At 40.9% G+C, this 13,356-nt stretch overlaps 1 protein-coding gene across 1 annotated transcript in view; it reads right to left on the minus strand.

Annotated features, from left to right (window-relative positions):
- Prkch (protein kinase C, eta) overlaps positions 1–13,356 on the minus strand; it is a gene marked incomplete at its 5' end in the record, with an annotated part of 215,124 nt that overhangs the window by 140,297 nt on the left and 61,471 nt on the right. Inside the window, 1 exon segment of the mRNA XM_005399165.2 lies at positions 8,099–8,162. Coding sequence (XP_005399222.1) covers positions 8,099–8,162 — 64 coding nt within the window.

Raw genomic sequence — 13,356 nt, forward strand, 5'->3', positions numbered from 1 at the left:
ATTGACTCTTTTACAGTTTGGGCTAAACTGTGATAAACATGGGCTGCCCGTTACACCTGGCTAATATGTCTCTCTTTCGTCATTTTGGTTTTCTTTCTCTTTTCTTCCAATCTGCGGCCAAAGAATGAAAGTTTTTCTTCCTGTGAAAACATCCTGAAGTCTAGATTTTGCTGACGACATCACTCGGCGTCTTTTAAAACGCTCCTGTCTGCTGTATTCCCATTGGACTAACAGTTGAATCTGAACTTCTTTCCGTTGTTTTTCTTTCAATCACAGCAATTGTGAATTTGGTTTGGTTTGGTTTGGGTTAGTTAAGTTTATTTTAGTTTAAATCGGTTACTTTTATTTCACCTGGTTTTTTTGTTTTTTTGTTTGTTTTTTAATTGGCTGCTCTGGTCTTCTGAGTTAAAACTAGTTCAACATAGTGACAGTCATGGGCACAATCACAATGACAGCATCTAAAGGCTGCATTAAAAATGCAGGTCTGCTTCACTGCTATCATAAATCTCAGTTTGGGTGGCAGATCCCATTGGTAACTCCAGAAAGGCCTGGTCAGAAAGTAATAAAGACTGACACTAGACAGCTTTTTCAAAATAATAAATTACGTGGCTGTGTCTCCTCCTGCCTCAGCTCTGAGGGGAATCCTGCTTCTGAGCAATAAGACTCTTCTCAAGACGAGCAATGATGAGGGGTCTCTGATTCAGGCATGGCTTATGCGAAAGACTTCCACAAGGTGAAGGTTACCAGTGTTTCTCTGGCTCTATCACAGCTCACTCTGACATCCACTGGAGGTGTTGAGCACGTCCATGGGCTCCTCTTCCCTTAGCATTAAGCGTAAACCCACACTGAGCACATAGCATCATATCAGCCTTCGAAGAAGCTGCTGTTACCACCCTGAGGCAGACATTGCTTTCCAAACCTTCTAAATTCTAATCTTTCTTCAGTCTTCATTATCGAGCAGCTTGATGCCAATTTGGAAGACTGGCAAAAGTGTTGTATGATCTAGTAAAACAGCCCCTGGCATACAGTAAACACTCAAAAATTATTGCTTAATTAATGGCTATTTAGCAAAATGAGTGTTCATTAAATAAGTCCTCCACAGAGTTTAGGCTGGTTTGAGAAATTAAAACCTTTGAGTGAAAGTATTTTTGTTTTTCGGTACCGGGAATTGAACTCATGACCTCAGGCTTGCCAGGCAAGTGCTTATGCCACTGAGCTATATCCCTGGACTGAGCCAAAGTCCTTAAATGTTGACGTTCTACAGAATTATGCTGTTAGTCAGGCCTGGTTTTCTTTAACTTTTCTCACTAGGTCCCTTCTTCTATGTATGTGCCTAGAGTTAAGTCTCACATTTAGGCATCTGGCCAAACTCCAGTATTTTATTTCCAATTTCCCCTAGGCCTCTCTACTTGTCTAAAGCCAAATTCATCACCTTCCTCCCCTATGTTTCTAACCTGGCGAATGACTCTGTAACACAGTCTGAGCACCATCTGAAATGCCTCCTTGTTCATCTGACATCCACTGGATGGCCAACTCCTGTTGACTTTACTATCTCTTTCAAAGATGCCCCCTCTCCTCCACCCCCTCATGCCCCAGCTTAGCTCAGTGCTAATGTTCTTTCCCTTAAACAAGTTTATAGTCTCTTAATTGCTCTCCCTACCCTGGTCTTCTCATGATCTAACACCCCTGCCCCACCCTTAAACCTACTGACACCAAATCAGATCTTGTTTCTCTCTGTTTAAAACCATTCCCTGGGCTCCCATAACTCTACTAGCCTGTAAGTTATGTGAACATGCAACTTATCATCTAACCTGGCACCTTTTTAAGGATGAAAGGTGGCACTGTTAACAGTTACACTGATAGAGCAACAAATGAGACTGTCCCAGGGAAACCTATACTTAAGGCCCTCCCTCCTAAGTGCCCTGAAGTATCTCCCATCATACTCCCGCACCTGCAGCATCTCTGTAATACTGGTGTAATTTTATGCCTGGGAAAAATATGACTCGCAAGCGGCTGCCAGGAACAAAGCCAAGATAGCCACAAGCTCACAGCGCCAGATCCGAGCTCCTGCCGCAGTTGTGGCAGGTGCACAGAGGGGAGGCTCTATTTCCCCCTTGTATAACACCACACACACACACACACACACACACACACACACAGAGTCAGATCACATCTTCTGTATTTGACAAGGCTGCTTCAGTAAGAGACAAAAGCAATATACAAGTTCAAGCTGAGCCCCAGACTAGGGCAGACTAGAATCTAAGATGGAGACACTCCTCTTTATATCCTTTGATAGAAAAGACAGCAGTTTTCTCACAGATCTAAATGTTAAAACAGAAACAATCTGCTGGAAGATAAAATAGATACAACTCTTGAAGACAACAGGCATAGGAAAGGACTTTCTGAACAGAACTCCAATGGCACAAGAAAGAATACCAACAAATCATCATATCACATTAGAAAGCTTTTGCACGGCAAAGAAAACAACCAAAAGAGTGAAGAGAAAACCTACAGAGTGGGAACAATATTTTGCCAGCTATTCCTCGGACAAAGGACTAACATCTAAAGGATATAAAGGACACAAAAAATTAGACTCCCCAAAATATAAGATCCAATAAAAAATGGGCAATCAAAATGAACAGACCCAGGGCCGGGGATATAGCTCAGTGGCATAAGCGCGTGCCTGGCAAGGACAAGGTCCTGAGTTTGATTCCCGGTACAAAAAAGTAAATAAATAAATAAACAAACAAACAAACAAAATTGAACAGACCCATCTCAGAAGTACAAATGGCCAGTAAATACAAGAAACAATGTTTAGTATTGCTGGCCATTAGAGAAATGTAAATTAAAACTATATTAAGATCTCATCTTATCCCAGAAAGAGTATCTATCATTAAAAAATCTAATAATAACAAACACTGGTGAGGCTACAGGGGAAATGGAACTCTTCCACGTTCTTGGTAGGAATGTAAACTAGTACAGCCACTAAGGAAATCAGTGTAAGGACTCTTTAAAAAACTAAAAAGAGAAATTCTATTTGACCCAGCTAACCCTCTTCTAGGTATTTTCCCCACAGAGTTAAGATCATCATGTTACAGAAATACAGGCATATCCATGTTTACTGCAGCACAATTTATAGTAGCTAGATCTTGGAAATAGCACATACAGTACTCATCAACATATGACTAGATAAAGACAATGTAGTATTTCTACACAATGGAGTACTCTGCCATGAAGAAAGATAAACACGAGGCATTCATAGGTAAGTGGCTGCAACTTAAGAACATAATATTAAGTGAAATAAGTCAGACACATACACAAACTTAAATATTGCTTGGTTTCTCTTATATGATAAAATCAAAATATATATATTGAAGTGAAGAGTAAAACAGAAGACAGATAAAAATAGGAAGTAGGAAGAAGTTAAAGTAATTCCCTAAATTACCTGTTCTGCTATATCAAAAATATATTAATATGTATGGTAATTCATTTCACTTTATACTACTAGTTTCTCTTAGTTCACTGAAAAGAAAGTTTTGTGCTATTATCGGTTTCTTATTTGTAAGAGAGAATCTTTTTCTTTCTGAGTAACTACTGTGAAGGAAATGATTGTACATTAACTATTATTATCCTCATTATTTTGTTATGAAATTTTTGTTTTATTTTTCCATAAAAAACAATGCTCTGCAGTAGTATATTCATGTTATGACAGAGCTAGGAGCAGACTCATTTGTTCACAAATTCTGCATGTCCAAGACACCAAGGAAAGCCAGAGAGCTGAGGACAGGCAGCTCACCCCCTGGTTTCTGCTAAATGCAATACTACACACACAGGTAACACTGAACTGACTGATATAACATACTGAAAAATTTCAACATTAAAACGACTCCCCACATGAATGAGAACCACTGGGTGAGAGGAACACAGAAAACCATTTTTAAAGAACGTGTGACAAGTCTGCCATACATACAAGCAAATTAATCCACATGCCTAAAAATCTGCATGGGATTTTAGTAATGGTGGTAATGATTAAAACTTCTGGGAAATGTATTTTAAATAAGTAGTTGAAAATACTAGACAGTAATCAAAAGTAGGCACAAAGTAGAGGGAATTGGACAGTTGAGGAAAAAAAACAAAACTGCACAGAGTGAGATTTATGTGTGTAGGGCTTTGTCCCACAGATTATTTTCCAGGCTTGAGGGTTGAGTGAATAGAACCCCTGCAGGAAGCCACATCTGTATTAGCCTGAGAAGCAAAATGACAGAATCCAGGACTGCAGGTGAGGCCACAGAGAGAAAATCTCTCACATGTGTGAATTCCCCAAACCCAGGCTGGCTCCTCACCTGTACAGACACAAGGGGGACTTAGCGGAGTCCGGGGAAATGTAAGAACTAAAATGAATGGAGATTTTTATCTGCTTCCCACTTTAGGAGAAAGGGTTTGAAGACTGAGCCCACAAATATCTTGGAATTTCCACTGAAACTCCACACCGGCTATGCCTTGCGGGAAAGCACCCTGGGACTAAGAAAAAGTGAAAACAGTTCACGCTTAAAAGCCTCCATAATTTAAAGGTCAGCCTCTAATTTAGGTACATATTAGAAAATAAAGGAGAATAAAGGAGAAAATCCATATGGTCATTTCAAAAACAAAAAGCATTTGCCAAAATTATCCAGCCACTCAATTAAAAAGAAAAAAGTGATCAGATAATTAAAGACCAGAAAGAAACTTCCTCGATTGTGACAAAGTCCACCCATGAAACACAAACAGCTAAAATCATGCCTAATGAAGAAGAATCAACTTTTTCTCTTAAGGTTCAGAGAAAAATATCTATCCTAGAGGCCTAGGATTCAGCGAGGCATGGGAAAAAAAGAATTTTTAGAAAAGAGAAAGAACTGTCTTTATTCATAGACAACATGATTACACAGAAAATCTTAAGCTTTCTAATAAGAAAACACTAGTAGGGCCGGGGATATAGCTTAGTGGTACAGTGCCTGCCCGGTAAGTGTAAGGTCCTGAGTTTGATTCCTGATACCAAAAAAAAAAAAAAAAAGAAAGAAAAGAAAACCCTACTAGAACTAGTAAGTGAATTATGTAAGGTCACAGTACACTAAACCAAAATATAAAAAACAATCTCTGTATACTAGTAACAGTTTCAAAACTGTCAGCCAGGCACAGTAGCACATGCCTACAGTCTCAGCACTCTGGGAGACTGTAGCAGGAAAACTCTGAATTCCAGCTCAGCTAGGGACTGAGTGATTAGCAAGATTCTGTCTCAAAAAAAATTAATTGTCAAGGTCCTTGCCTCAACTGCCAGTACCATGCCAAAAAACAAAAAACAAAACAAAACAAAACAAAGTCAAAACACCAATTATAGAGCTGGGTGTGGTGATACATTCCTGTAATCACTGAAGTTGGGAGGCGGAGGCAGAATGATTACAAGTTCAAGGCCAGCCTAAGCTACATAGCATGACCCTGTCTCAACCTTCTCCCCCCCAAAAACATTTACAACAGCATCAAAAAGCCTAAAGTACTTTGGGAAAAAAATGTTTAAACATCCAACAACTCTATATTGAAAATTACATATTGGTCATACTAATATTGCTGTGCAACATTAGAGACCACTGATACATGAAGAGATATACTGTTTAGGATTTGAAAATAGCTTTTAATTGTTGTCAGTTCTCTTCAAATTGATCTATAGATTTAACATCCTTTCAATTCAAAATCCAGAAGGCTATATATGTAAACTCATTCTAAAACTGACATAAAAATTGAAAATAAATGCAGAGTTAAAATAGCCTTAAACAAACAACAAACAAAGACAAAGTTGGAAGACTCACACTACTTAACCTTAAGACTATGATGCAACAGGAAGGAAGATAGTGTGGTATTTGCATAAGGATGGACAAATAAATCAGTAGGAGAGAACAGATAATCCCGAAATGCAGCCACATCAAGACTCTTAACTGATTTGCGTTTTTTTTCTTTTTTTTTTTGTCATTTAGAGACAGGATCTTGCTATGCAGTTCAGGCTGCCCTTGCGCTCACTTTGTAGCACAGGCTGGCCTCAAACTTGCAATGATCCTCTTGCCTCAACCTCCCAAGTGCTGGGATTATAGGCATGCAACACCACACCCAGCTCTCAAATGATTTTTCAAGAATGGTTCCAAGGTGATTTGTGGGAGTGGCAGGGGGTGGGGGCGGGGAGTCTTTTCAACAAATGGTTCTATCTCAACTGGATTAGTACATTTTAAAAAGTTCTCAATTTTTTTTTTTTTCCTTTTTTGTGGTATCGAGGATCAAACTCAGGACCTTGTGCTTGCCAGGCAGGCACTTATGCCATTGAACTATATCTCCAGCCCTCAAATTTTCTGTTAAATTACACACAAGTACCAACTTAAGAGGGCACATAAGACCTAACTAATACTATAAGCTTCTAAAAGAAAACAGGTCTTTGTATGCCTAGGACTGAGTTCATAAAGAGGAGACGAAGAGTATAAGCTATGAGAGAAGAGACTGTAAACCGATCTTAATGAAAAATTAAAACCTTTACTCAAAGACAGCACTACGAAAATGAAAAGGCGAGCCAAACTTAGAGAGAGTACTCATCATAAGTATTTCTCACAAAGGACTCCTACGCAGAAAACATAAAGAACGCTGAGGAACCATTAATAATAAAAAGACAAACCCAATTTTTAGAAAAGAAGGCAAAAGACTTAAATAAGCACTCATAAAAAAACACAAATGGTCAACAAGCCCATAAGACAGTGCTCAACATCAGTGAAATGCAAATTTAAATCACAGAACAGCACTTCATACCCTTAGAACATCTAAAATGAAAAGGAATGATCCCATCAAATATTGGTGAGGATGTGGAATAACTGGAACTCCCATACGCTGCTGATGGGAGAGCAATAATAAACCTTTTCAGAAAACCACACGAGTTTCTTAGAAAGTTAAGTACATACTTACTCTAATACACAGCAATTCCATTCCCAGGCCTCTACCCATAAGGAATGAAAGTATTTATTCCCAAAATGTGCAAACGAGAAGGGGACCAAGAAATGGAGAGAGAGGGGATAGGGAAATAAAAAAATTAAGATGTGTATGTACAAGTACCAACTCCCCACAATGAATGTGATCATTATGTACTGCAAACATGTCATAAAAATTGTTTTAAATAAAAAAAAATACTAGTTCTACCCCCCCAAAAAATGCTCATAGAAGCATTATTCATAATAAACAACTCAGAAAACTCCAAAAGTCTACCAAAAGAAAGTAAACAAATGGATGCTACATTTATACAATGGGGATACTACTCCGAAATAAAACAGGGATAATATTCACAACAGTATGAGTGAACCTCACAGAAAGGATGTTGAACAAAAGAGCACTTACTGTGTAATTTCATTCGCATGCACTTCTACAAGAGACAGAGCTAATCTGCAGTGCAAGAAAGCATTACACATATTGCCTTGGGCAAGCACAAGGACACCAGGGAACTGTGGAGGGATGGAAATGTTCCCTGTCTCGGACTGGGGCTGCTTACTCAGTTGTATGCATTTGCTGTAATCCAACTTACTTCTGATCTTTCATCCCACCATATGTGAATTTTACTTCAATTAAAAAAGTACTTTTGTGAGGGGAGAATTTATAACAGGGAGTTAGGAGGCATAGTACCCCCTAAAGAATAAGAATGAAATACAGATTATAAAATAAGAGAACATGATCCCTAATTTTCTTTCACAGACATTCAGCAATAAACTAAAAGCTTGGCACAAAACCAAAAATCTAAAGTAGAGTTTCACAGGCAGGCATCAAGAGGCAAAAAAAAAAAAAATTAGCCAAGATGGTGATGAATAACAACAAAAACTCCTGTCAAACAAAACACAAGACTACCAGATTTATCAAATGTATTTAGCTGGGCAAGCTGAACCAAAAGACCTTTGAACAATAAAGTCCAGCCAGACCAACTTATAACAGTGATTTTTTAAAGCATCTCTTACAAAATGATTTTGTAACTTCCATGACAGAAATTCTTAGTAAGTCTGAACTGAGATTGTGCGTAGATTAAAAACCAAACAAAACTCACTCTTACCTTCAGTGAAACTCCCCGTCAGAGTGATTACCACAAACACTTTCCCCTCTGGTTCCAGGTCCACCTAGGAAAAGAAAAAAAACCACACCATCTTTTACTATTAAAGTATTTTTGTAGGTCTTAAATAATTCCTCAGGGATGCCGAAATGGATGTATCATGGCCATAAACCAAATGGGTGTCTTTCATTTTACAGAAGAGGCAAGGAAACAAGTGAAATTATAGAAGATGCAAAAGCACATCTAACAGAAACTATTTTTTTCAGAGCTTCCTTCCTCTTGAATTTCACCCTTCCATCTTTGGCTCTCAATGGTACAGAGAAGCAATTATATACTTGGTAGTTGTTTCTGAGACATCCATGCCTCATGCAAACCACCACGAACAGCATCATATTAAACCACTGGCCAGCAGTACATGAGACAGAGAATAACGGCAACGTACTAGGTAATGAATAAATGTGGCACAATCAACTGCAAATCCCTATTTTTATGGAGCAAAAAGTACAGAGACTGCCCATCTTTTCACTCCAGCCCAGTCAACATTAAAGGACTAGGGAAGGAAGTTCAGGACTTTGTATTACTCCTGACTGCTCACAGGAGGACCAAAACCCCCTGAAGGTGGCTATCACCTGAAATACCAAGACATGCGTCCTGCAAGCCTGGCACATGCCCTGCTCCCCAGAGGCTCCCCAGCAGGCGCTCAGGCGGGAAGCATGCCCAGGCAGACAGGCTTTACCTTCCTCCTGGATGCAAACCTCACCCTCCACAAACACCTTAACACCGCTCAGGGTGAGGTGCTGCACTCTCACACACATATACTGCCAACTGTCTTAAAATAACCTTGTCAGATTCTGCCCATGGCTCCATTTCTGCCTTTGACCTTTCACAGAAGAAGAAGGTCACAAAAGCTAGGGATCCATAAGGATGGTCACCTGCGGCAGCACGGCGAATTTAAACTGCAGGTCACATGGTAGAGTAGAATGTGCACTCCCACACCAGGCCATGGATGCCCATCTTTCTCTACTGTAGCTGGCGCTGGACAGGGCAAGGCCTTTCGCCACCCACGCCTCCCTTTCTCTGAGCCTCTGTGATGCCAACATCCCGCATTTCCGGCCAGGCTTCCATATGTGCCCTGAAAGAGCCTCAGCAGTCCTCTTTGCTGTTTTTATTGTACCCACAGGTGAACAAAGGCCCCCAAATACATTGGCCTTACCCCAAGTCACCACCACATTTTTCTTCTGATATCACATATGCCTATATACTTTTCAAAATAAAAGAGGGCTGTTTTGTACAGGCTCAGAAAACTTTACCTATGCATTGTGACCTCGTATTCTCACAACTCTACCTCTGCATAATCCCTTCTCAGTGAGGTTACCTCACTGTAAAACACCTCAGCGAGTTGCACCATGGCAAAGGCTAACTTCCAATATTCCCTTAACTATCTGACACCATTTGTGAACCTTTTTAGAATTGTTCTGAAAATAGAGTTCTCGGGAGAGATGACTAAACAGGATGTCAGTCTCTAATTGTCTCCACTCTCTGCCTTGACTTGTTTCAAGTCAAAACTGTGTTATTTTTAAAAGCCACTCCCTCATCTTCAATCTAAAGGCCTGGCAGAGAACACACACACCCTCCCTCACAACCAAACCGCTGTCAGCCTGAGGACAGCCATACTGAGGCTGCCCCTGCGTTCCTGTGCCCACGGCCTGCCCGCAAACCTCCGCCACCACCCCGAGGACGCGCACAGAGCACCGCATCCCCACAGGGCAGGAGCTGCTCTGACCCATGGCAGGACAACTCCACCACCTAGAACCAGACGCGCTCACACTTAGGATAAGATTTCTTTCGTCACTTGTTACCTGTGCCCCTGCTGGAGTGGACAAGACAGATCCAAACATCATCTTCAAGTCTTGTCCACGTGGGACACACGTGCCAAAACACAGGACCTCAGAACAGGATTTTACAAAGTACACATCAATACCCATTAGAGACATGAAAATAAATTAGTGGGATGTCACTGATTCTTATGGAGATTTTTAAGTAGAAAAAGAAGATATAAACACATCATAGGTAGTAAAGCAAAGCACCATTTCCTAACGCTTGCTTGCAGTTTGGTGTACACATATAAGAGTACAGTAGGAGCCAAGTATGTGGCATGTGCTTATAATCCCAGCACTTGGGAAGCTGAAGCAGCAGGATTGTGAGTTTCAGATCAGCCTGGGCTACCGTGAGAGAGACAGAGACAGAGACAGAGAGAAACAAAAAGGTATAAAGGGTTTTCATGCAGAAGTGTATGCCTTGTTGTGTGAAGAAGTATGTGATCACGTGTTCCCTTGTAGTGCTGATGGGCTACTGTCATTTATTCTGGTAGTTGCTTGGATACCCCCAGTGACAGCCAACTGGCTACATCAACCACTGACCTCGTCCACTCTCATACTCCACCAAAGGCTCTTTCGGTATGAGCGGGACTGCAGTGAGCCCAACACTTTTCACACACTGACCTGATGCCGTGCTCCACAGTTCGAGTGGACACTGTCTCTTCCCTAGCCAGGGATGCTCACTCCAGCCTTCTGGGAGTAGCACTGGACTTTAGTTGAGAACATCCTCTCTCACATGTAGTCCAAATGGCTCAGCTGAGTTTCTACTCATCCCTCCAGCATGGACATCTGACCAGGCCTGTTCTATCAGAGCTCTGAGTTCTGCCTGCCAGGACAACTGGCTGAGACTTGGCTCAATCCCTGTGTCTGGCTATCGGAGTAACCACAACTCCCTTCCACCAACAGCTCCCAGTTCAGATTTGATCACAAAATTCAAGTAGATCCAATTAGGAATCCTAGATCTATAAGACAGACAACATCTCACCTCTGCTGAACTCCACTCTGGAAGGACATCGACTTGGGAGTGTCTAGCACCCTGATGACACCACGCTGAGCTAGAGAAGGACGCCAACAAAGAGGGGAGGGCTGGGTGACAGTAAAGACCAGGTCTGGATGTCATTTCAATCTGCAGATCAAACTGTGCTGGATTCTTCTGGATTTTTCAGTTGTTTGAGCCTATAAATTCCTCTTTTTTGTTTTAAGTCTGTTTGAGCAGGGTATTCTATCCGTTGCACCCAAAAGACTTCCAAAATTGTAAGAAAAGGAGAATAGATCGAATATTTAACAATTACACATCCCCTCTACATGCTGTCCACTGCACCGTGACTCAGTCTCCCACCAGCACAGAAGCAGCTCCGGCCTCAACACACCCTACTGTCAATCCCAAGGCTCCCAAGGCGGGGCCGTCATCACGCCCAGTCTCAGCACTTCTGGTCCTCAGGCAGCTCCTTCCTGTGATGCCTTTCCTGGTCTTCCTCTCACTCTTCTCTGACTTCCTCAGGCCCCTTGCAGCATCTCTCTCAGTGCCTCTAAATCTTGCTGCTCTCCAGTTCTTTTTCTCTTTCTATTGGAAGATTCAAACCCTCAATTTCAAAATCCATCCCAGACTTTCAACTCTGGGGCAGGAGTGGGAAAAAGAAACACAGTGAAGAGTCTGAAGATGCAGGGCAGCATCCTAAGTCTCAGCACAAGCCTCACCCACAATCTACGAATGTGCTCTCGCTCGAAGTCTCCGTCTCAGTGCCCCATGTGCCACTGAATCAACCTGCCCTCTTCCATTACCGACCCCAGCATTTCACCCAGCATGTCCCACCAGAAGCCCAGCCTCTAGCCATCAAGACTACTTTTTGAGTCTCTCCTCAATCCATCCTTCCCTCTCCACTGCTACTGCCATGCTTTATCTGACCTCTTGAAACAGCTTTCTACTTATCTCCAGATTGCTGCCTGCCAGTGACATGTTTCAAAAACAAAACTGACCATGTAACTTCCTACCTTAGGATCCTTCTGGGTTCCCATTTCCTCCCATGGTCAATCCCATCTCCTCAACACATATCCCTAGACACTATGGCCCTTCCTGCCCTCCAGCCTCATTGTACCCACCATCGCAAAGACATAAAACCTGTGTTCCAGCCTCTTTTTAATTTTTGTGCACTCTATTTAACAAACGTAGTAGGTCAACTGAATATCCATATGTAAAGTAAGGAAGTTAGACCCTACCTCATATCAAATATTGTGTTTACACATCTTACCTGATAAGATGTATAAACACTAACTCAAAATGGATCAAGACCTTGAAGAACTATAAAACCCCTATAATAGCTGAGTGTGGTGGAGCACGCCTATAATCCCAATACTCAGGAAGCTGAGGTAGGAGGATCTTTGCAAGTTCAAAAGCAGCCTGAGCCACAAAGTAAGCTCAAGGTCAGTCTGAACTACAAAGTGAGACCCTGTCTCAAAAAAGACTGGAAAAAAAAAAAACTTAGAAAAAAACACAGGAGTAAATTTTCCTGACCTTGGATTAGGCCATGGTTCTTTTAGACAACATCAAAAGCAAAAGTGACAAAAAAAGTGATAAATTAATTCAAAATTAAAACCTGGGTGCTACAAACAATACTACTAACAAAGTAAATAAACAATTCACAGAATGGGAGAAAACATTTGTAAATCATATTTCTGATAAAGGACTTGTACTCAGAAATATAAAGAATTCATACACTCCACAATATAAAGATAAATAACTCTATTTTTAAAATAGGCAAAGGATTTGAATAGCAACTTTTCCAGAACATACATAAACTACCAATGAGCTTATGAAAAAATGTTCAGCATCACTGCCATGTGAGAAATGCAAACTGAAAATACAATGAGATGGCGTTTCACCCCAAAAGGAGACTATAATCAAATACAGACAATAATCAGTGTTAAGACGGATGTGGAGATACTGGAATGCTTGTGTATTGTTGGTGGGGATATAAAATGGTCAGTTACTTTGAACAGTTTGGCAGTATCTCAAAATGCTAGTAATTGAATCAGTTATGGCCCAGCATTCCCACTCTAAGTAAAAGAAATGAAAATACTATATACTCACAGGAATTTATACAAAAAATGTTCATAGCACCACTATTCATAATAGCCAAACTATAGAAACAACCTGGATTGTACATCACTTGATTAAAGGATTAAATTATGATATACTGCTGGGCACGGTGGTCCATGTCCATAACCCCAGCACATAGAGGCTGAGGCAGGAGAATAGCTGCCAAGTTTGAGGCTAGCCTGGGCTACATAATGAGTTCAAGGCCAGCCTGGAACAGTGAGACCCTGTCTCAAAAAAAAGTTGTGATATATCAATACAGTGAAATAGTATTCATCAATAAGTGCTGA

Source organism: Chinchilla lanigera, unplaced genomic scaffold (genome assembly GCF_000276665.1).
Source record: "Chinchilla lanigera isolate Chin_1 unplaced genomic scaffold, ChiLan1.0 scaffold00065, whole genome shotgun sequence".
NCBI lineage: Eukaryota > Metazoa > Chordata > Mammalia > Rodentia > Chinchillidae > Chinchilla > Chinchilla lanigera.